The following is a 25,023-nucleotide window of genomic DNA, read 5'->3' as shown; positions in this document are numbered from 1 at the left end:
ATCCACTTCAGAACAATAGGTGATGCTAAAATATGCTATTTTCTTGCCAGAGATTTGGAATCCAGTAAAAAATAAGTAAACTTTAATAAAAACACATTTCTCAGACTTTAAATGCCACAGATAAAATTTTTATTCGGATATTATTATCAGCAATAAACTCTCATTGTTTTTAAGAAGTCTGGACAACTGAGATTGTTTACATCATTTGTATCAATTTATATCATTTGTACAGTGATACAGATACCTCAAATATGTAGTTATCTACATTACAAAGGGAGACAAATGATTACCACTCAGAGCCATTTGGAGCAATACCACATGAAAATATCAGTAACACATAAATTAATTGACCAAATGAAGCAATTGCATATTTAACAAACATTTGCTGTTAATAAGCATCCCTTCACTTCCAAATCTATGTAAAACTGGCAAAATCCAAACTTCAACACACACTATTTTTCTGCATTTTTTCAAGATTATCAGCTCACAAATACACACACACAGAATGTTCATGTTTTCTCACTCCAAAGTCCACCCATTCCTTTCTCTTCCACTTATGCAGCCTCTCCCTTTTCTCATTCATTCTAACTTCCCAATTTACCACAAAGGCTTCCCCAATCCTTTCTGTTGATTTTTGTAGCTGGTCAGCCTAGACGCCAATTATCTTCTCCACTGACCACATTTTTCCACATCGAGCTGCAGGCTCCTTTCTTCAGCTCCATTTTGCTCCCCTCTTGAGTACATTTTCTCCCCACACCTTTTTCTCATTATCACAGACCATTTCCAGCTGCTAGCTGGTTCACTTACATTGCTGCCGCAGGCCTCTCCTTTCTTCTGGACCAGAGCATTTGAAAACCCAGGCTTTGCTTCTCACTTCTCACCACCTTTGGGAATACCTTTGGATTCTGGCTATAGCAGGTTGTGTGCTCAACCTTCCATACAGGTAGTCCTCAATTTACAATCCATTTAGTGATTCTTTGAAGTGATGGTGCTGAAAAAAAGAAACTTACGACCATTTTTCACACAAACCCTGCAGCCCTGCCCCTTGGGCACATGATCAAAATCCAGATGCTTAGCAACTGACTCATATTTATGACGGTTGCAGTGTCCTGGGGTCATGTGATACCCTTTTGCAACCTTCTGAAAAGCAGTCAATAGGGAAGCCAGATTCACTTAACCACCGTAATGCTAACTTGAGAACCACAGTGATTCACCTCACAACTGTGGTAAGAAAGGTCGTAAAATGGGGCAAAATTCACTTAACTCTCTTGATCAGCAACAGAAGTGTTGGGCTCAATTGTGGTCATATGTTGAAGACTACTTGTAAGGTAGCGACTGAACATTGTGCAGCAGGTCAGACAGCATAGCACAATTCAGGACATTACATAGGCACGGGTTAGATGCACCCCATCCTAAACGCTTCGTTTTCTACTGCTGCCTGAGTTACAGAGCTCTGTCCTGTTGTAACTCTTTCCAAGAGTGCTGCACTCCCAGTGGTGGGCTGCAGGCGGTAAGCCCTGGTACAGGTGTACCAGAGCCTGCCCGGAGCACTGGATACCGTTTCGGTACGGTGCTCTGGAGGGCCCACCTGCCCGCCCACACTCCTTACCTGTCCTTTAAAGTCTTCGGTGCTTCCACCCACGCACATGGCGCGTACAGTGCCTGCGTGATGCTCCACCGAGCAGCTGGAGCATCGCAGAGGCCTGCGGAGGCGTCGCTGGAAGGTAAGACACATGCATGCACTGCGCGCATGTGCACGCACACCACACGTGTTCATGTGGAGGATGTTGGGCTCCGTTGCAACTGTACCGATTGCAACGGGATCTGGAACCCACCACTATGCACTCCCCACTATAAGTATTCAATGTAGCCTTGCTGACTCTGTTCCACTCCATTATTTTTCCCTCAATAATTGATCGGCTTCTGAGATGGCTCCATCTGCACCACAGGTTCCTTCATTTATTTTTTTACCCTAAAGGTTTCTTGAGCATTGGCAAACAACGGCATTTCGTTGGCTGATAATAACCATTTCTTCCATTCACGAGTGCTAATTTGCCTGCACGATGATCCAGACTTGCTGAACAGGTTTGCTGTCCGGCATATGGGATTTGTACTCATAACACAAACTAACTTCTGCTTTAATAGTTGTACAATACTTGGGTTGCTGCCAGTGTTACTGCCGATTTGCAACCCGCGTGTGCTCGCTTTGCTCATTTGTGCTCTTCAATGTAAATTGTTCTTTGTGCATGCGCAGAACAATTTACAGTGAACTGCACACACGCAGTCACTAAAATCCAAAATGGCGGCACCCAAGAGGCAGTGAGGGAAGTGGTTTGGGGGCGTGGCAGGCCTGGGTCACTGCTGGATCTGAGACGCAGGCCTGAATTCCACTACCGGTTCAGCTGAACCAGGCTGAACCTGCAGCAACCCACCTCTGCTTAGCGGTTAAAGGAACCCAGATAGAAACCAGGAAACTTAAGTTCTACTCCTGCCTTGGGCATAAAGCCAGCTGGGTGACTTTTAAACTTGCCACTCACTCTCAGCCCAAGGAGGAAGCTGACAATGGCAAATCACTCCTTAAAATTGCAGGGACTTGCTGAGAAAATTGCAGGGACTTGTCCATGCAATTGGCAGGAATCAGGTACACACAAACACACAGTGTTACGGCTTGGGACACACCTGTGGCTCCAAGAGCGATTAATGTCAACCAGTCATCCTTTATACCTTTTTGGCAGGCTGGTTATATTAGCCTTGTGTTGCAGGTTTCAGATTTTAATAAACAGCAATGCCCCGGCCTGTCCAAAATGGCTCACGGCCAACAAGATGTTTTTTCCCCATCTTGCCCATCAAGGCTCAGGTTTTGGCAGGTTCAGTATCTGAGGCAAGCACAGGGCATTTGTAGAAGATTTTCAATTACTAGAACTATCAGGCAAAAAGCTTGAAGGAATGCCCAGTGAAGCAACTTGGCTGCCTCACTTTTGAATAGGGTGTGTGTGTGTGTGTGTGTGTGTGAAGGGGCAGTATTGTTCACAAAGCAGTTTTTGTGTTGAACTTTTGGTAGCATCTTGGACTGGAAGTGGTTAATCCCAAGAACAAGTCTCCTCCTCCTCTTTTCTCTGGTCATCAAGATTTATTAAGAAGAAAGCTAAAGGAACAAAACATGAATTCCAGCAAATATTCTATATAGTATTTTCAAATGAGAAAAATATACATATGGACAAATTCAGACAGAAAGGTTCTTAATCCCCTTTCCTGTATTCTCCTGGTGTAAATAGAAGTTTGTCTCTTTTGTGAAAGAGTAGCAGACTGCATAGATTGATTATTTTGGGAACAGCTATAGACTTCTTACCCCATTGACACCCAGCTCCTACTCTTTGAAGGTTGCTTCAAAGCACTCCTGTGAAGCTTTGTTCAGCTCAAACAGCAGCAGCAGCTAAGATGGAGGATTAGAAAGGTTCAGCATTTTCTCTCATGCTACCAAATAAGCTTTTTATCCCAGTAGCAGAAAGTAGCTACCCAAAGAAGAAACACGGATCACATTACAGGTACTAAATGGGGTGCAACTTTATTTACAATGTAAAGTGCATCACACAGAAATTGTTGAAACACAAGACAGGTGGTAACATAAATTACAATATATTTTATGGGTTTAAACCATAGGTTTTTTTAAAAAAAGCAATGATTCTTCTTCTACAGATGTAATAAGAACAACCTAATTTTGACTCTCCGTCTTTTTCCTTTCAGGCATCACACTTCCTTCCAGCAGACCTATATCTTGCGCATCCTTTTTAGGTCAGATTTTGCACCTTCTATATTAATCCAAATAAACGGGGAAAATATATGAACTGCTAGTACTGGAAATAAGCAATCTTGTTTTATTATTTTATGTTATTTTCCATCATTTGCCAGACAAACATTTTGGCTCAAAGTACAGCCATTCATATAGTGTGTGTGAATAAATAGGAAAAGAAGGAATCTTGCAAAGAAAAAGGTACCACAAGGACGGTTAATTTATTTTAGAGTTCTTTTCCCATTTTATGAAGATTGTCTTATAACTGAAATCTTATACATAATTAACTCAGGATCTGCCCCCCTGGGAGTACGCCTGGTGAAATGGATTTCTAAGAATGGGCTGCATATATTAAAAAGTAATGTAGAATTGGAAGCCTCTTAAAGATCATTAGGAAGGTAAGCCAGCCACTGAAAATGTTATTGCTATATTTTCTGGAAGAGCTTGAATAAGATAGAATGTATTTCAGTTTTAGTAATACATGCCCTTAGAATGAGTGGGAAAAAAACAGCCCAATTTCTTATTAGAGAAGATATGGATGGATTTATTTATTAACTGCTGTTGTGCTAGCAAGCAAATTGCTGTCTCTCAGAGGTTTTGCTTCCTGGTTAAAACTGAACATATATTTCAATTTTCCTTTTAATTTGGAAAATGCTTAGGAGAAAAAAAAATAGGTCTGCTTATTCCTTCTAAATGACTAAAACTCTTTGCAAGAACTTGAGTGTCAAATTATAAACATATGCAAGCATGCCCAAGAAGGGAAAGACATGGATAAATAGTGTGACCGTACAAGCTACAATTACTCACTTCTATACTGTAATGCAGCTTCCTCAATAAACTGGAAGTGGAATTACAGTGTTGAATCTACACACTGGGCTAGCCCCTGTCCACAGAACAAATTATAATAGGGTGGCATAGTATTTATAAATATATGTAGTATGCTACAGATACGAATTAATCATGTGTTTTTTCTCATCTCTAAAGATCTGCAGATGTTTCAGTTTGTGGTGTTTGTGAAGTAATAGAAAAGTGTGCAATCTGAACAATTTAAGCAGGAATTGTGGCTCCCAAAAACTCATTATATACTGTTTCTAACCCTATCATTCAAACCACAAAGCCCCACGGTATCTGACATACGTCTTTCACTGGAAGCTAGATATGCTTTGCTTTAATATGTTCATAATATTTATTTTTGCATTGTATTCCACAGCACCTAGTTGATAAACTTTGGGTTCTTAAGCCAAGCAGAGTTGGGCATGGCTAGTATTTGGATGGGAGAACATTTAAAAAATTTTAAGTCTCTCTAACAAAATCCCAGAGGGCAATTGCACATCTCCTCCACGCTGTTGTGAAGAAAAATGTATGTTGGTGCGACCAGATTTTAACAGATTCACACGGGACCTTGCAGGTCATCTAGTCCAACCCCCTGCCCAAGCAGGAGACCCGGCTCTACCTAGGATTGAACTCACAAACTCCTGATTGTGAGGTGAGAGCTCCACCTCTAGGCCACAGAGTTCCCCTTGGAGGTAGATTGCTAATTCGGAGTGTTCTGTCTCTATCAGCAAGAGCTAAAGGGCCCAACCCTCTGGAACGACCTCCCTCCCCCCCCCCCCCCCCCGATATCAGAACCACCTCGGATCTCCGCTCCTTCCGCAAGAAACTCAAGACCCACCTGTTTCGACTAGCCGGCCTGGCCTAATTGTAATTGTACTTACAGGGAACATCTACTACTGACCTTCCTGGATGGCTTTCTAAATTTTAAATTTTGGGGTTTTAAACTGGTTTTAGAATCGTTTTTAATTATTTAATTAGTTTGGGTTGTATATACAGACGGTATGTGTGCGTTGTTTTGTCTGATGTTTTATGTTATGTTTTGTTGTTTTATACACAAACGGTCTGTACACCGCCCCGAGTCCCTACGGGGAGAGGGGGCGGTCTATAAATTTAATAAAACCTAAACCTAAACCTAAATAATGCTAAATAAATAGAAACCAGCAAGTGCAATATAGCAAATAATGCAATACAAGGAGATGGGGGGAAATGAGGAAAAAGGCATTCTCTTTTCAAACCTATTATTTCAGACACTGTCATTATCAAACCTCTCAGGAAACTTTCCTCCAGAGAAAATTAATCATGCTATTCCCATATACACATTTAATGTTATGCCCACCCTTTAGTTTTTGCTTACGGAAAGAATAACTTTCAACCTGATCCGAAGCACAAAATAAAATTGCTGTAATCAAGCAGGGAAAGATAAAGAGAATTGCTTCAAAGATATAAGGTTCCATTTGTGGGGGAAAAAGGGCTAATATAGATGCATCCATTGTAATACGTATAAACTGTCTTACAGGAAAGTAATGCAGTAAGGAACAAACACATTAGTTGTCCTTCCTACTTTTTACCTTCGCAGCAACTAAATTATTCTGGTGGATGCCTCTGGATATAATTATTACAGTGTTTAACCACAGCCTTTTTTTATTATTGTAGATACCATGCTGCCTTTCAATTGGGACTTAGCAGTTCTTTTCCTGAGAAATGGATATGTTGAGGAATGTTATTTTAAAACAGTCTTATATTTTAAATCCAGAATAAGTAACAGCTACTTATTAATTTCAATGGAAACTGGAGGCTATTTTTCCTGTTTTGACAAGTGATGAATTCTAGCAAATAATATCAAAAACACGAAATCTGATTTTTACTTTTTTTCCATGGGAAAGGCAACTACCGTTTTACTTAGTTTGAACTAAGTGCTAATCATTCATCAAATCCATGTATATTTTAAATATTTATCCATGATAAAATAACAAGTACTTTCCCAGTAAACAGGCTTGATTTTAGTGGCCAGTAACACGTTTTTGTAGGCAGTTGGGTCTCTATTGACGTATTTCCTCCCTTCCTGATTCTTTTTCCTTCACAGATAGCCCACTCACTGGCCTACATAGAAGAAAACATGGATTGGGTCTCCGATTTATTAGTATTCTCATCAAACCTGGAAGAATTTCATATTGAGAGCTGCCTGTTAAGCAACCGCCTTCCAAGCCATGGAAAAATACTCAAAGTATTTTCTTAGCATGAGTGGTGGGATTGGTGGCCTTCATATATTCATATTTATTTTGAAAACAGAATATTCTTATTTATCAACTTCAAACCATTTGGAATGCTTGAAACTCTAGATTCAAATTTGTTCCATCAAACAACAGTATCTAAATATTGTCCATCTTGCAACTACAATAATGAAATAGACAAATGGTTTGCAGGAGGCATCTTAGACCAAAACCAGATCTAACAGGGCAATCATTTATTATTCATCTCATTTACTTATAAAGGATATCACGTACGTTAGCATATAAAGGGATCATGATGGAAAGACTGAATTTCCCCCTTTTCCATATCTTATCTTTCCTCTCTCTATGTCTGAATTGCTTTCAATAGTGGATCCAAGAACAGAGAAGAGACCCAAGTATAAGAAGGTTCGAGTCAAGACCGAGAGATCATAGTTCTTAAGTCTCATGCATTCACTTACATTTTTACTTATGTTACATCACTCACATAAGGTGGGAGGGGGAAAGGAAATATGAGTTTAATTAAGTTTCATACCCAATGCAAACATCTTTTTTGGCCATGGAATACAACTTAGACATAAGAGTTTTGCACCCATAAAATGAAGACTGTAAGGTTTTCTCTTTCAGCGAACAATATTTGTACATTTGTGTGTTTGACAGCAGCAACATTTTTTAGCATGTATCTTTCTGCAAGAAAAAAACCCCCATACAGATACTTCCATTCAAAATTAAATGTTTAAGAAAAATATAATAATAATAAATTCAGAACAGTTTTTTTTAAAAATCCACTATATTTGATTTTACAGTGACTGTAGTACCAAAATCCACTGGATTGGAATCAGAGTCTTCGTAGTTTTTGCTCTTAAATTAAAAGTGGTGGAATCCAGATTTCCGCTTCCTAGGTTAGTAGACAAGGGGAAAAAAAGGGGGAAAGGAGTCCATTATTCTTGGCATATTATGGAATGCAAAGAGAAATCTGTTTTGGTTGCATAAGGAGGATTCTATTGTAACATGGCAAGGTCTGTACACCCCTGAAGCCAGGCCTTTGCACATATATCACAACTTGTGTGAAGAAACCCAGACAGAAACAGGAGCTCTCAAAGGCACTTTTCCAAAAGGCAACTGGACTTTCTTGGTTTTTTCCTTAAAAACATTTTGCTTCTCATCCAAGAAACTTCTTCAGTTCTGAAGAAATGAACTAAACTGACAGCTGAAGAAGCTCCTTGGATGAGCAGCAAAACGTTTTCAAGGGGAAAAAAAACCAAGGAAGTCCTGGAAAAGCACCTTTGGGTCAACCATGACTGGATGATTAAAACTCTCCATAGACAGAATAGAATAGAATAACAGAGTTGGAAGGGACCTTGGAGGTCTTCTAGTCTAACCCCCTGCTTGGGCAGGAAACCCTACACCACTTCAGACAAATGGTTATCCAACATCTTCTTAAAAACTTCCAGTGTTGGAGAATTCACAACTGCTGGAGGCAAGTTGTTCCACTGATTAATTGTTCTAACTGTCAGGAAATTTCTCCTTAGTTGTAGGTTGCTTCTCTCCTTGATTAGTTTCCACCCATTGCTTCTTGTTCTACCCTCAGATGCCTTGGAGAATAGCTTGAGAACAGCTCTTCTTTGTGGCAGCCCCTGAGATATTGGAACACTGCTATCATGTCTCCCCTAGTCCTTCTTTTCATTAAACAATAGAAATAGGAGCTTTGAACACTGTTCCTTATTTTAAGGGAAAATCTCTTCCTACCAAGCGGCAGTTCAGCACATTCTCCATTAGTTCCAACAGATGTTCTGTTCAAAGTGAATATTGAATGGAGCAGAGCTCTGGCTTTAGTTGAACGTATTACAAAGTATATATAAATGGGACTAGCATGGACTAATTTTTGAAATTAAAATCATGGGTAAATTGTAAATTAATTAATAAGATGGGTGAATTGTAAATGTAAATTGGAGTGAGGCTAGCATGGACTCATTTTTGCAATTAATGACAGGTTGAAATGAGGTACCGCCAACACTTCAGGAAAATATCTTGAATTAGACTACTCTGCATCTTGGTTTCAAGGCTTTCTTCAAGCCAACAGATTCTCTTGTAAACAGTCAGGTCTCTCTACTGCTAACTAATTCTCTGGGATTAATGCTCAAGTGGGAAATTGCAAGCTAGCCTGCAAAACAGATTGACAGAGACCAAAAAAGGTGAGTTTAAAAAAAATCCCTGGTAGGTTATACATATACAAGACAACGACAAATATACCTAGAGCAGTCATGTCCAGTCCATGGTGAAGTACAATGGCATCGGTTTGGTCGTATACATTTCCCACCATTTAAGCATGGAGATTGACAAACAGCTGCATTGGAAGATCATAGAGAGGCATTACCACAGCGCAAATTAAGATATGCTCCAACATTTGGGGTCACATTTTTTACTATTTATATAAATAGTACCTAGAATTACTGAAATAGCCTAGCTGTTTGTGTTCACCTAATGAGTCAAAATAGCAAAAGGTACTTCTAGATACTGTACAGTACTCAAGGTATTTAAGCAATTCATTTGAAAGAAGGCATACAAGATGAACAGAGTACAGATAAGTTTTCATATGCAAATCGAGCTTGAAGAATATGAAGGTTAAGAAAAAAAATAGAAAAATATGTCATACTATCTTTATTGAATGAAATTATCTTTACAGAAACTGAACTTAGCTATGTATTTTTTAACGATTTTAATTCTTCTTAACTTTCCATTTTAAAATCCCTTGTATTTGCCTTTCAAATATCTCAGAGAAGAAGTATGAAAATATGTATATCTTTTCAAATATGAATGCAAAATAAATATTGTGGGTACACATGGAAATTTTCTGACAGACAATATTATTTGGCTTTAGTAACAGAAAAAGTTACACATGCAGTAAAATAATATCTACGTGATACCAGGGTACTATTAAGTGCCTTTTTGGAGGGGGGGGTTCAACTAGTTAGGACTAAAATAATATTTCTGAATAGGTCCTGATTGCAAAATGTATATTGTTTGGCCTGTTTCGGCTAGGGAGATGTTCCTGTGAGTGATTTGTGGTTTGTGAAAATAATCACATTTTGTACCAGAGAGCTTATTAAGAGAAAGGTTTCAAACTTTCTCCTAAATCACTGATTTCAAAGAATGGTCTGCCTTAAAACATGTAATGCTTGAAAACCACAGCAATGTATTGTTGTATCATAATTATTTCCTCCAAACCAGGGGTGAAATGCTACTGGTTTGGACCGGTTCACCCTAATCGGTAATAAAAAAAATGCTACCGGTTTGGGCGAACCAGTAGTTCCGATGATCAGTTGTGTGACAATCAGCTGTGCACATGATTTATATTCGCTAGAAAGCAGGAAATCCTGCTTTCTAGCGAATCTAAATCATGCGGCATAGCTGTTGCCTCCATTCTACTTCTCTTTTCAGATTCAGAAAAGTCTTCTTAATCCTCCTTTTTCAGCACTGGGTGGTAGCGCCTGCGGTGCACATGTACATGAAATGCTTGTTTAGTGCACATGCGTGCGAAGCGAACCGGTAGCGAAGGGAACCAGTAGCAGATTTCAGAATATTTCACCCCAGCTCCAAACTTGCAAATAATACGAAGGTAGTAAAGACATGCATTTCCAGACAAGACATGTAAAGATATATAGGCAGTCCTTATTCAGAGACCACAATTGAGACCACAATTTGGGATCAACAATTTAAGACCTTTGGAGGCTTGTCAATCAAAGGAAAGCTGAAATAAGATCAAAAGCAGTTGTAATTTTATAGCAACCATTCGCTTAATGACCAAGTGAATAGTCACTAAGTGAAATTACGACTGTGCTTTTGATCTTATTTCAGCTTTCCTTTGATTGACAAAGGTCTTAAATTGAGGAATGGTTGCAAAAGAGTTCTTTTTGCCATCGTTGTAACTGCAAAATATCGCTAAATGAAGACTATTTGTACTGACTGTTCTGCTTACTGATTTTTTCCCAGAACTCATTTGGTTAAGCTGCATTTACGCTTTGTATTAAAGTGCTATTGGGAGGTTGCGGGAAATTCTGAATTAAATGTGCTTACCCTGATGGCAGCGTGAGCCAGTCCATCCAGTTGGGCAATCACATTGGTAAGGGGCCACACATCGACCTCCATTCAGACAATGCAGGATGCAGATGGCTGAAGGAAAAAAAAAAGGAGTGAGAGTGGAAAGAAGAAGAAAGGTTTCATTCAAATAAACAACACTGGTTCTATTTCTCATGAAACTAGAACAATTATCCCCCTCACCATCACTTTCCAAAGACTTATCCATGTTGATCTACATTAATAATATCACAAAGAGCCTTCTAGCATCCTAAAATTTGATACATTTATTATCACAAATAATCATTCATAGCATTTACTGTAATCTTCCCTGTATCGTCATTCTAAGTATATAAAACATTCCCAATTTGCAGTTCAAACAGACTGATTTCTTCAAACTTGTATAATCTGTCTTCTAATTATTAAGGAGTAACTATTAATGTGCCACAAATCTTCTTAATTTCATAAATTCTTGTTATTTTTAATCACTCCAGAATAGATTTTAGGTACAAGAGGCACAAAAGAAAAATAAATTATGAAAAAAAGGTTTTTTTCCTTTCAGTCAGTGAAGTATTCATTTAAAAAATTACACTCACAGAAACTCAGTATTCAAAGCATAAATCTCCACATTTTATTAGAAAAATGCCCTGATTTCTGTTTGTTAACAATGTATTTCTTCTTCATTCTATTTTTAAAGTAACACCCTTCAAAATGGAACTCAAAATACATCCTGATTCTGTAAACGATAAATTAGAGGTTTTTGTGTGGCTAAGAAAGAAAGTACAGCCTGGGTATAATACATACTAAGTGTATAAATACATCTTCAGTTTTCTATACCACAATGACTATTTTCATAAACATTTCAATCAAGTTCTACAACTTTTCAGATTACTCATCAATATGCTGCCACTTTGGAACATACAAGATTTTAAACCAAGATGTTCCTGACCACACTGATTAGAAAGCAGTGTGCTTTAAAATTTGTATGATCTAGATCTAATTAACATGTATAATGTGAATTTCAAGTTAAGTCTAGACAGGGTCTTATTTTCTTTAGACCCCCAAAATAAGCACTTGGCCTTATTTTCAGGGAGGTCTTATTATTTTTGGGGTGCAGGAGGCAGCGAGTGTGGTCACCTCATGGCTGCTGCTGTGTTGCAATATTTTCAGAGAGGGCTTATTTTCGGGGGAGGGCTTATGAGCATTATCCGGGGAGGTCTTATTTTCAGGGAAACAGGGTATAAAGAATGTTTTCCTTAAAGTTCATTTTCCTTCTTCTAATGCAGCGATGGGGAACCTTTTTTGGCTCGCGTGCCATAAGTGGGGGGAGCGCAGGGGGTGTCGTGTGCAGGCGTGCCGCACCCATAATGCAATGCACGACCCCCCAGTGCGCATGCGTGCACTACAGGCGCGACCCCCCATTTTGCATGCTTTTTTTGCCCTCCCCAGGCTCCAGAGGCTTTATAGGAGCATGAGGAGGGTGAAAACAGCCTCCCCCACCCCCCCCCGGAAGCCCTCTGGAGGCTTCAGGGACCTTCAGGAGGCTTCCCCAAAGCCTCTGAAGCAGTCAAAACGACCCTCCGAGCAAACAGGAAGTCACTTCCGGTTTGCTCGGAGGGTCGTTTTAAACGCTCCGAAGGCTTTAGGGACCTTCAAGAGGCTTCCCAGAAGCCTCCAGGGCAGTCAAAACGACCCTCTGAGCAAACAGGAAGTCCGTTCTCGAACCTCTGGTTTGCCTGTAGGGCCGGTTTTTGTACTCTGGAGGCTTCAGGAAAGCTCATGAAGCCTCTGGAGGGCCTCCGGGGGGGGGAAGCTCTTTTCACCCTCCCCAGGCTCCTATAAAGCCTCTGGAGCCTGGGGAGGGAGAAAAATGGCTTTAAAAAAGGGTGAACTCAGCTGGCCAGCCCGCGCATGTGCGCTGACCAGCTGACAGGGCAGTGCCTCGTCACCTGACAAATGGCTCCGCGTGCCACCTGTGGCACGCGTGCCATTGGTTCACCATCACTGTTCTAATGGATTCTAACAATGAGATGTTTCATTACTCTGGATAAAAGACAATATGACATACTGCATTTCTAATATATGACTTTATTATTTAAAAATAATAATAAAAATAAATAACAATGAGGAACATGTTATCTTCCTTTGTCTTTGTAGCTGAAATCTTAGTGCATGCTAGCAGGTTTCCCTGTGAAGTGTAAATTCAGGCTTACATTTTTCAACCCCTTTACATTTTGTGTATAATCAGTTCAGCTGGCTGTAAAAATACTAGCAAATGAGAACAATATGGAGCAGATGCTCTTTATGTTTTATGTTACGGTCTATTTCAGTTGAACGTGGTCATAGCAGGAGGTAGAAGAATGGTTTTGACTGTATGTTTTGGACCACCATATTGTATACAATCCCCAAATCAAATTTCTGATGACCACAAACAATGGTAAAGAGGTGAGAACTGAAAAAGCTTCTTAGATCAGAAGCGAAATGTCTTCAAGGAAAAACAAAGGATTGGCTTTATTTCACCTGAATCTTGGACTTAAAAGGTCCCCAAATTAAAAATTCTTCAGAGTCAAGTTTGATTTTTGGTTATTACATGCAATATTTGTAGTCAAAATAGGGAAGAGACTTGTCTTAGCTTCTTCTGTTTGTTTTTACCAAACTACTGTAGTCTAGTTTAAAGCTGTAAGGTTTCTTCAGATGTTCTCAAACAGATCTGTATTATTCCGTTTCTTAAACAAAATTCCTGATTAAAATAGTGCAGCACACGTTTTGGGGTTATGAATCCCTGTTCAGGAGTTCCTACTCAGGCAACAGGCGCTTGTCCAAAATGAAACAATTCTACTCAGTATTTAAAATACAGTGATACACAACCAAGTCATATTGCCCTAAGCCTGTTGAGAAAGGATAATTTCCATACCATTTATTTTAATACATGGAAGATAGATGATCTATGACAAGCAATAAAGAGACAAAAGGGGATGGAACACCTGATGTATCTTTTTCTATTATTTATCTTTCCTCACTAAATAGCATGAAAAGTGAGCAGCTGATTAAGGCAGGAAACTTGCAAAATAGTAAATAATAATTATTGATTCGTTCTTGAGATTATTGGCATTCCAATCACAAGGACATTTATAAGTACAAGTCTTAAAATAATCTCATCATATACAAACTATTAACCTTCTATTGGTCTTAATGACAAAAATAACTTTTATTGAATAATTTGCTACACCACTAGCATGTCATCTATCTATTTTAAAAGGAAAACTGGGGCAGAGAATCTCAAATGTGTAGAAAAAAACATTCTTCAGCCTAGTATGTCAGAATTATAAGAAGGTGCAAAAGTCTTACTCTGGAGTGCTCAGGAGAACAATAATGAAAGCAAATATAATATTTTTAAATGAGAGATACGTACGCTCTTCACAGAGGCGCCCCATCCAACCCTCAAGACAGGAACAAACATTTGGCCTCTCACAAACACCCCCATTCTGACATGGGAACCGGCAAACAGCTAGACAGAGCAACAAAATCGAGTTAGAACAGGAAATTATAAAGCAAAAGTTATTCATCGGAAAAATAAACACTAGTAAGCTGATAAGGAAAGAAAGCACACAAACATTTATTGATTATAAGGAAAGCATCTGGTATAGTATTTAGAATGGGGAGTTGGTTCTTACCTGATACGCCCCTTCTCGAGGCAGGTGGAGACAGCGGACATGCACGGGTTAACTCAGTCAGTAATCAACAGAACTGAGTCTACCAAAGTGATGTCATCGCCTCAGAGGAGTGTCCTCCCGCTTTTGTGACGAAGGAGATAAGTAGACTGCTGTGCGTTAGTCGACTGCTTTCAATCCTCCAAAACTCTAGCCTAGCTCCAGAACTCCCTCCATGAACTAGGCCAGGAACCAAAGGGTGGGGTGACCGCTGTCTCCACCTGCCTCGAGAAGGGGCATATCAGGTAAGAACCAACGCCCCATACTCCAACGTTGGTGGAGACAGTGGTCATGCATGGGACATATCAAAGCTGGGCGTGTCCCCAGATGGGAATGAGACTGGGCTAGGAGCTTGAAGAGGGAAGAACTTCTTGAAGCACCCGACGTCCGAATGCCGCATCTGCTAATGCGTATCTGTCCATCTTATAATGGTGGATAAAGGAATTGTGCGTCGCCCAGGTGGCCACCTTGCAGATCTCTTCCATTGAGGCCTGCCTTGTCCACGCTGCTGATGTAGCTGTGCTGCATGTGGAATGCGCCGTGATGTTGGATGGAGGCGTGAGGTGACTTGCCAGGTAAGCTCTAGTTATGGTTGACCGGATCCAGCGCCCAACCATAGATGGAACTATTAGTGGCCGGGCGTCGAGAAGCCTGAATAGTTTGAATTACAGTCTCAGAAAGGTTTGCCGCCCTTAAGACCTCCCGCTCATGCGGTTAGGTGGAGCCAAGATAGGTCGGGATGGTGGATGGATCCCTGGTGAAGTAGGGACGGTATCAGGGAAGACGCCACTCTGGGCCCACTGAGAGGTTGACTAGGTCCGCAAACCATGCGGCCAAAGAGGGGCGAGTAGGATGAGCTCGGCGTCTTCCTCTATCATTTTCTGAATGACCCTCTGTATCAGGGGGAAGGCGTACAGGAGACCGTGGGGCCACCTGCACCTTAAGGCGTCCGTTCCTTCCGTGCCTGGTGTCATGTAGTGAGATAGGTATCTGGGCAGTTAATTGTTGGATGTCGTTGTGAAGAGATCTAGCACCGGGGTCCCATACCTGGTCGACAGCTGTTTGAAGATGTGACGGTTGAGGGTCCACTCCGCAGGATTGATTGTTGTGCAGCTCAACCAGTCTGCTCTGGTTGTTGTTGGAGACTGAGATGTGTTGTTGGAGACTGAGATGTGTTTGGCGTGGAGGGAGAGAAGGTTGGCTTCCACCCAGATCCCTAGGTGAAAGGCAGACTCCATGAGGGAAACTGCTCTCGTCCCCCCGACGGTTGACATGTGCCTTGGCTGTTGTTGTCTGTCCGAATTAGCACATGTGTGTTGCGAAGATTGGAACTGAAGGAGAGCTAGATGGATGGCCCTCAACTCTAGCCAATTCATACTGTGGGAAAGGTCGAAGTCGGACCAAAGACCCTGATCCTCCAGGTGAGCGCCCCAACCCGTGAAACTCACATCTGTCGTAACTACGAGACAAGGTGGTTCCCTGAAGAGAGACCCATGAGAGATAGCCGGGGAGATCCACCAGTCCAGAGAGTGAAAGACCTCTGGAGTCAACCTGACTTTCGCTAGGGAACAGCTGCTGTTGGTCTTCTGGAATGGCAGAAGAAACCACTGGAGGCAGTGGCTGTGAAGCCGCCCAAGGGATGATGGAGAAGCAAGAGACCATCTTCCCCAGCAGTTGAGACAGCTGGAGAAGAGGGGCCTGCTGTCTCCTTCGTACCTCGAAGGCTAAGTCCCTGAGGCTGATCTGTCGTTCCCGAGACAGGAAGATCTTCCCCTGAGCGGAGTCGATGAGGGCTCCCAAGTGCACTAGACGAGAGGTGGGAACAAGGTGGCTTTTCTCCTGACTGATGGAGAATCCCACCTCCTGAAGTACCTGAAAGGTGTCCTGAAGATTCCATAGGGCCTGGTTGCGTGACCTTGACAACAGGAGGATGTCATCCAGGTAGCAAAAGATCTGAATGGGTCTTGCATGTAAGTGGGCTGCTACGACTGACAGGAGCTTGGTGAAGACACTTGGGGCTGATGATAGCCCTAAGGAGAGGGCCCGATACTGAAAGTGACAGCCCACATAGACAAATCGGAGGAACCGTCTGTGTTGTTTGTGAATGGGTACGTGGAGGTAAGCCTCCATGAGGTCCACTGATGTGAGGAGATCGTGTTTGCGCACAGTCTCTAGGATTCACAGGAGAGAGTGCATTTTGAACCTCCTGTACCTGATGAATCGATTTAAGAATTTGAGATCGAGGATCGTTCTCCAGCCCCCCGAAGACTTCTTCACGATAAAGAGACGAGAGTAGAACCCCCATCCCACCTGGCCTGGAGGCACAGGTTGAATGGCCCGAATGAGGAGCAGATGATGGATGGCCTGCTCTACTAGGAGCCTCTTTTGAAGGTCCTTGGATATGGGGCACGGGACAAAGTGGTTCGGAGGGCTGGAGCGCAAGTCCAAGAGAAGGCCGAATCTGATCGTGGACTTGACCCACGAAGGTCGACAGACGTCCTCCTATGGGGAGATCCTCCAGGCAGTCACTTCTGCCTCTTGTAGGATCGGTTGGTATTGTCCCTGAATGACTTTCTGGGCTGGAATCTCTAGCTGTTTCTGCCTGACCTGTTGGAAAGGGAAGGGCCCTGTCTGGGGGGAGCCTGACGTTGCGGACGGGAGCTGGAGGAACCCCCGTCCTGACCTTGAAAGGGCTGCCTGCGATAAAAGGATTGACTGCGGCCCTCTTGTTTCTTAGTGGCTGGCTGCAAGACCTTCCGCTTGTCCTTGGGCTCTACCAATAGAGGATCCAATGGGGCCCCAAAGAGAAGGGATGAAGAATAGGGAGCGGAGGCTAGTCTCCACTTGGCATGGGCTTCCACCTGCCACTGCTTTAGCCAAAGCAGGCGACAGGTGGAGATGGAGGATGCTATGGCCTTGGACGCAAAACGGGCCGCGTCCAAGGAAGCATCTGCAGTGTATTCTAGGACTGCCTTTATTTTGCTAATATCCCTGTGAGCCCTAGAATCCCTGGCCGGAAGCCTTGCCTGGAGTTGCCCTAGCCATAAGAGAGCAGAGCGACTAAAGAATGAAGCAAAGGTACCCGCCCTAATGGCCCAAGCCGAGGCCTGGTGACTCTTGACCAGAGTTTGTTCTATTCTCTTGTCTTCGGGGCGAAGAGCCTCCTCAGGAGCTGCTGAGGCTGTGTTAGAAGAAGAAAGGCCAATTATAGGTAAGTCGATAGAAGGTACCTCTAAAGCCTTGGTGAGTTCTGGACCCACGTTATACAGGCGCTTGTCGAAGGTATTGGGGAGGGGACCTGTACCTGGTGATGCCCATTGGTTCTGGACCACGTCTATGAAGAGTCTGGGAGATGGAATCACCTCCTTTTCCACCTTAAGCTGGATGAAGAGGGGGTCAGTAGTGTCCGCCTCCGTTCCTTGAGGTGCTTTAGAGGAAGGGATGCCAGCGATCCTCTTGGCCTTAAAGAGGAGAGAGCGAAAGACAGCAGGTTTGAACAAACCGACAAATGCAGGTGGGTCGGGGGGAAGACTCTCATCTTCCGAGAGATCTGAATCTCTTGCCGGACGTTCCTCTTCGCCAAAAACCGAAGGGTGACTGGACGTACCAGGGAGCTCATGTGATGAAGAAGCCGAGAGATCACCATCCCTGCGTCTGGAACCAGAAGAAGAAGAAGCAGACCTGTGTGGAGTATAGTGGTTAGAAGACCTATGTTTAAGGGCAGCTGCTACGCCATGTTCAATGGCCTCAGATATCATGTCCGTCATACCAGGTGAGTAAGAGCGGTGGCGGCGGTGGGGAGGAGGGGAAATTTTCTCGTAGAGGGGCTCCTCATCCGGAGTGATGCTCTTGCCACCCTCAGATTCATCCCCACTGCAGGCGAGATCGCCTGAGCCCCAGGCATTCTCAGGTTGAATGATGGATGCAGAGGGGAGAGGTCATCCTCCGAATCAGAGGATAAGTCAGGAGGAGGACTAGGCTGAGAAGGCCTCTGGGCCTGAAATAGATGGGATTCATTGTGGTTGATCTTGACCTTGGCCTTGCTGGGAAGAACCTGGGTGGCACTGTCCTTTGCCTGTGGCTTGGCTACACCTCTATGGAACTCCCTGGGGGCTTTGGGAGAAGGATCCGTGGGGGAGGCTTCTGGGGCAGGCCTGCGTTTGCGGGTCCCAGAAGAAGGGGTCTCGTTGGTGGGTAGAGGCACTTGTGGCTCAGAGGCAGGAGATGAGGACATGGTCTGTACTCACGACTCCTTAAAGTGCCCAAAATGGCCACCGGAGATCTTCGCGATAGAACAAAATGGCTGCCGAGACTACAGAGCCTATGGGCCAGGCGCCACGAGATAGCCGAGGCCGCAGAACGAGGGAGGGCATCGAAGGCCCTGTGGAGAGGCTGTGGAGGGGAGCAGCAGCGGTGATCCGGTGAGGCGGGGCGCTGAGGGGCGGTGGCGGCATGTAGCGGCTGCTGGCCGCTTTTGGTGGCTGCTGGCGGCTTTGGCGGCGCTTGGAAGCGGCTGCGGGTCTCGCGGCACGAGGGAAAGGCCCGGAGGCCAGCAGAGGCAGCAGCGCTGAGTGGAGCCTCCAACGGCTGTTGCTGAGAGGTGCTGCTTGCAGGAGAGCCTCTGAATTGCCGGTAAGCGCAGGAGGCAGAAGTCTCGAAGAAGCCCTGATGAGTCTCTCCAAGAAGCCCGGGGGCTAAATAAGAGACTTAGCTCTGAGGAGCTATCCACTGATTCCTTCCAATTTGGATGCAATTTAGGTGAAATTTAGAAAAATATCCAATTAAAGGTAATTATAATATTTACTAAAGTTGAGGAGAAAGCAGTTAGCACAGCCAGTTTGGATCGAACTGAGTCTAAAAAAGTGGGAGGACACTCCTCTGAGGTGATGACATCATTTTGGTAGACTCAGTTCTATTGGTTACTGACTGAGTTAACCCGTGCATGACCGCTGTCTCCACCAACGTTGGAGAATTACTAGACAAAAATCCCTTGGTTAAAATCACTTCAGCTATGTGATTATGTAGTGCCAAACTAGGTTGTCCTCAGAAGGCAGATTTCCCTTTTTATATTTCTGAGGTTTAATTTTCTTTTTTAAAAAAATGTCTATATCAGGGGTGTCAAACTCACGGTGTCATATTGTGGTCAGGTGACCTATCACTACTTTCCCTTCACTAAACCGGGGGTGGGCGCAGCCAGGAAGTGATGCACCTGGCCCACGGGCCAGAAGTTTGACACCCCTGGGCTATACGATTCTGGATATGGGAATCCCAAGGAATCGCCTGCCCCTTGCCCTTCTGCCAAAATATCCGTATTCACAATAGAAATATTTCGGGTAATGAATCTGCACCTGTAACCCTTTGCAGGCATCCCTGCATCCATCCTCTGCTGCCCGTAAGCTCTTTTCTGCCAGCTGGGAGATGTCTGGGCTCCACGTTAAGCTACCTCACGTAGCCAAAGAGGCAATTGTTTATTGTGTGTAGTATCTAATTGTGGATCCACTAAGCAAATTCTAAAATAGGATGAACAGACGCCTGAATCCGGTACACTTATTGCTGAGAAACAGTTCAGGATTACAAGGCTTGAAAACAAAATGTATGCTTATAATTATATAATACTCTTTAATGATATATCTGTAATTGGTTGAGAGCGTATCCTCAAACCCAGGACATCTGCTAATATTGCTCACACTAAAGATTAACATGATCTGCTTTCATGCTGCCTCTGATGTAGGCCCTTCAAAGCAAAACGCTGGAAGTCTTTTGTTAGTCAATAAGCCTCCATTATTTATAACACACTTTTAAAAATGAGTAAGGAGAAGTCCATTTTGACATCAATCAGGAAAATATAGGCCATTTCTGCTACTTCTGCTTTTTTCTGTCACCTGTTTTGAGGCAGGAAGTTGAGAACAAATACTATACAATATAAATAGCTATTATCTAAATATAATCTTATTTTGCCCAATAGGTGGTGTTCGCTAGTGATAAATAATCCATAAGACACTGTACAAATAAAAGTATTGTAACAATATAAAGACTTCAAATTTATATTACTGTTCCCATTGTGTAATCCTATACCATTTGGGAATAGATTAATTACATATTCAATATTATTTGGAGCTAAGTCCTATTGATTTTAAATTCAATGGAACTTTTTTCATCCAAGAAGAAATTGTACAAATTGTGGACAGTGGCTTGCACAGCACACCAAGATGAGGTCAAAATGAAATACATACAGTAATACTATTATGCAAATACTATTATTATGTATATCCTAACATTTCATGTATGCTTATCATGGTACTTGTAGGACATTACAGCATTAGCATGTTCTGTCATTTGTCGTCCTCCACCCCCCCCCCCCCCCCCCGGTTATTTTGTCACAAACTGTTTGGTCTACCAACTTGAAATCTACCCATGTTCTGAAAACAACAAGTAAGAATATTTCTTTTTTCTGTAATAGAAATGAAATTTGCATGTCGTGGATGCCAAATATGGACTATACCAGTGATGGCAAACCTATGGCACGCGTGCCACAGGTAGCAAGCAGAGCCATTTGTCAGGGCACGCAAGGCGCTGCCCTGTCAGCTGGCCAGCGGGCATATGCGTTTTTAAAAGCTATTTTTTCGCCCTCCCCAGGGTCCAGAGACTTTATAGGAGCCTGGGGAGGGTGAAAAGAGCCCCCCCGCCCCCCCGGAGGCCCTCCGGAGGCTTCAGGGACTGTCCGGAGGCTTCCCTGAATGCTTAAAATGACCCTCCGAGCAAACCGGAAATGACTTCCGGGTTGCTCGGAGGGTCGTTTTAAGCGTTTCGAAGGCTTCAGGGACCGTCTGGACGGTCCCTGAAGGCTTCGGAGCGCTCAAAACGACTTGGAGGGTCGTTTTAAACGCTCTGAAGGCATCAGGGAAGCCTCCGGACGGTCCCTGAAGCCTCCGGAGGGCCTCTGGGGGGGGCGGAGGAGGCTCTTTTCGCCCTCCCCAGGCTCCTATAAAGCCTCTGGAGCCTGGGGAGGGTGAAAAAAAACATGTAAAAATGGGGGGGGGGTCGCGCATGCACACTGGGGGGGGTCGCGCATTGCATTATGGGCACGCCCGCACACGACCCCCTTGTGCTCCCCCCAATTGTGGCACGCGAGCCAAAAAAGGTTCGCCATCGCTGGACTATACCTATTTCCCATATTGCTTAGAACAGTTTTGGACCTCATATGGTCAGTTTTTCCCTACTATCCATTAAGGCAACCCAGAGTTGCCTTTTCAGGCTTTTGGGGAAAATATGATGTTATTTTAAGAGTCACATTCAGAGTGGACTTCTTAAAGCAACAGTATTTTTTTTAAGCTCATACATACTACCTGAGAAAGTAATTATGTTGTAAAGAAAACAGAGAAATGCTGGCCTCGTGGAGTGTTTGAAGCACTTCCTCTGAAACATCTTTGAGATGTGCACAGTGTTAATAAGTATAGAATGTTTCTGGCAAGTCCAATTCCTTTTGCCCTATAAGAATTACATGATTCTGTGTGGGTGAGAAGAAAAAAGAAGGTCATGTAACCCCTGTAGGCAGTCAAGAGTTATGGGGTATAAAAATCACTGCTGAAAGACAAGCAGTGATTGACAGGCTTCCCTTTCTTTGAAGTCAGAAAAGGCACCTGCAAACAAACGGCTTACTTTCTGGCTGAAAGACATTGGGAAGGGCCAATTGGGAAGGGAATGACTGGACTCAGCTAGCCAGTCTGCTAAATTCCAGGCTGCTGGTTCTGTTTATTATGCCAAACACAATTGTGAATTTTGTAATGTATTAAAGTCTAAAATATTAGGGTGTAAAAAATTATAAGCCTAAATGTATCTTATGAAGGTCCAGTTCACAAAATTCATACTACAATGCATTTGTCAGTCTTTAAGAGTACTGCAAATTTCTTTTTAACTCGTCTCTTTAAGCTGCTAAAATGAATGTTGCCTCTCTTTGTCCTGAATCTATAACCCCTTGTAGAAGGGGTGTAGAAGTAGAATATACAGCACAATATTCATAAACCAACCAATATTTAAAACAGGAAGCAAAGGAAAGGTAGATTTGGAAAACAGTGTTCCATTTAGAAAAAGGCTCCTAAATGCAAAACATTTTGGCAACAAGAAATAGGGGTACTATGGTAGTTCCCCAAAATGTCCTAAAATAAAATATAAATATATAATATATATTATATAATATAAAATTGTCAGATGTTTCAAACTTTTATGTATTATAAGCTTTATTGTATATTATATTATAAGCTCTTCCTTATAATGTCTACCTGAAGATTGCAAGTGAGATTTAATCTTGCTGTATGTTGTTACTCCCTACTAATTATAGAAAGCAGAAGTGGAACAATATACTAGCACAACAGTGTCACATCAAATTGGGGGTTGTGCTTAATGTGATGTTGGTAAATATAGTTTTAATCCAGAGCTCACATTTAATCTGCCTGCCTACTTCTTTTTTTTCCCTTTCTTTTTTTCTTTTATCTCCTTCCTTCCTTCTTCCTTCCTTCCTTTTTCTTTACCTTTCTTTCTTCTTTCTTTCTTTCTTTCTTTCTTTCTTTCTTTCTTTCTTTCTTTCTTTCTTTCTTTCTTTCTTTCTTTCTTTCTCTTTCTTAATTCTCTCTTTCTCTCTCATCCAGTTATTCAGGACATCAAAAACATGCACAGTGTAATGTGTTGTTTATTTCACACTGAATGCCAATTTTGGCAAATTTCTGGAGAATGGTATTTGAAGGATACCGTTAGCCCTGTAGCTCTTATATCAGAGGTGGCATTCAGAAGGTTCTGACCAGTTCTGGTAGCAGAAATTTTGAGTAGTTCAGAGAACTGGAAAATACCACCTCTGAGTGGCCCCGCTCCCATCTATTCTCTGCCTACTGAGTCCCAGCTAATAAGGAGGGAATGGAGATTTTACAGTATCCTTCCCCTGCCATGCCCATCAAGCAACGCCCATAGAACTGGTAGTAAAAAATTTTGGATCCCACCACTGTCTTGTATGGAACACTGCCTTTACATAGTTGTTGTTGAAACACTAATTTACCTTTGCAAGCTGGGGTTCCTGCCCAGGTTCCGTTTTCTAAGCAGACACTTCGAAGGGAGCCCTCTAGCATGTATCCACTGTAGCATGAGTAGGTCACCATATCTCCATATTGATAAAACGTTCCACGTACCAAAGCATGTTCTACATGAGTAGGTGGCCCACAAGAGATCCCTTAATAGAAATGGCAACAAAGAATTTGCAATGGTAAACTGCCTTAACAACCCGACATAGTGCGTAAGACATCACAGACAACAAATAACTGCAAAACTGAACCATGGCAGTCTTTCTGTCTTCCAGATAGCTGCAGATATACTCCAACATCTAGATTTGTGAACATGGCTATCTGTAATCTTCTGTAATCAGCTGGTATATTGGAGCAAGGGAAGATTTTGTTATCTCCTTAAATATATACCCTTCACCTCCAAGAAAGGGACTGCAGATAAAGAAACCTACAATCAGGAAAAAGGAGGAACAGCTGTATTTCTACTTTACATTGTTTTGTGCCAAGAATTTGTGAGGAAAGATTATAGCAGCAGCAATCCCCTCTGATTTATCCGAACATATTTAGCTGAAGGATTGGCGTCTTGTCCTCAGGGATTTTGTCTTGTCAGCCTAAAGGCTGTCCATTTGATGGCTGTTCAGCCTTTGCTTGAATTTATTTAGCAACTCAGTACCTTTTAATGCATGAAAGTTGTATTTGAGTATGTCTGAATGAATATATGTCCACTTACAAAATCTCTTATTTCTTGGTTTGATTCTGTAGCTTTCCTGAAGAGTCAGATGACACAAAAAACGATTTTAAAGAAAGAAACCAAAATGAAAGCCATTTTTCATTAGCTACTTACTGTTACATTTAGCTCTGGTTGGAGTCCACACCTCATCAGGATTACAGCTAATCACAGATTGTCCCTGAAGCTGATAGCCTTCTCTGCATTTGATAAACACCTCTTGCCCAACATAAAAAGTTGTTTCTGAGAGGATGGCATTTTCTGGGATTATAATAGGTACGGGGCACGGATTTGCTGCATGAAGCAAAGAAAGAGGGGAAAAGAGATTTTGAAGGATTACTGAAGTATTTGTATTTGTGTTTACAAGTTTGTCAAACATGTACAAGATAGCAGGTATAAATATAAACATGGATATGAACAAAAGAAATGAGTACAAATAAATCGGGACAGTAGGACAGGGACGGTAGGCACGCTGGTGCCCTTATGCATGCCCCCTTTACGGACCTCTTAGGAATGGGGTGAGGTCCACAGTAGACAGTTTAAGGTTGAAGCTGTGAGAGTTAAAGAATGTAACAACAGTATATCTTGACTGCCCTTATTTACTTACAAA

The 25,023-nt window shown here is 42.4% G+C and overlaps 2 protein-coding genes and 1 long non-coding RNA gene across 3 annotated transcripts in view; all 3 read right to left on the bottom strand.

Moving 5' to 3' along the window:
* Nucleotides 1-2,101, bottom strand: part of LOC309387366 (thioredoxin-like) — a gene marked incomplete at both ends in the record, with an annotated part of 29,239 nt that extends 27,138 nt beyond the window's left edge. The window contains one exon of the mRNA XM_081943839.1: nucleotides 2,057-2,101. Within this exon, the coding sequence (XP_081799965.1) occupies nucleotides 2,057-2,101 (45 nt within the window). The remainder of the gene's footprint in view (nucleotides 1-2,056) is intronic.
* A 1,438-nt stretch (nucleotides 2,102-3,539) lies between these two features.
* Nucleotides 3,540-7,748, bottom strand: LOC309386210. The gene is made up of 2 exons (XR_014174367.1): nucleotides 5,757-7,748; nucleotides 3,540-5,358 (listed from the first exon to the last, which is right to left on the bottom strand). It is a non-coding gene; the product is annotated as an uncharacterized lncRNA (long non-coding RNA).
* Nucleotides 7,749-9,074: 1,326 nt separating this feature from the next.
* The window catches only part of SVEP1 (sushi, von Willebrand factor type A, EGF and pentraxin domain containing 1), a gene marked incomplete at its 3' end in the record, with an annotated part of 152,764 nt that continues 136,815 nt past the window's right edge, over nucleotides 9,075-25,023 (bottom strand). The window contains exons 44-48 of the mRNA XM_081943838.1: nucleotides 24,531-24,707; nucleotides 23,686-23,856; nucleotides 14,342-14,437; nucleotides 10,930-11,025; nucleotides 9,075-9,199 (exon numbers count right to left, since the gene is read on the bottom strand). Coding sequence (XP_081799964.1) covers nucleotides 9,075-9,199; nucleotides 10,930-11,025; nucleotides 14,342-14,437; nucleotides 23,686-23,856; nucleotides 24,531-24,707 — 665 coding nt within the window. The remainder of the gene's footprint in view (nucleotides 9,200-10,929; nucleotides 11,026-14,341; nucleotides 14,438-23,685; nucleotides 23,857-24,530; nucleotides 24,708-25,023) is intronic.

The sequence above is a fragment of the Natrix helvetica genome, assembly GCF_964273705.1.
Source record: "Natrix helvetica genome assembly, chromosome: 2".
Classification (NCBI taxonomy): Eukaryota; Metazoa; Chordata; class Lepidosauria; order Squamata; family Natricidae; genus Natrix; species Natrix helvetica.
The sequence above is the reverse complement of the archived record's forward strand: the minus strand, read 5'-3'. Positions and strand labels throughout refer to the sequence as shown.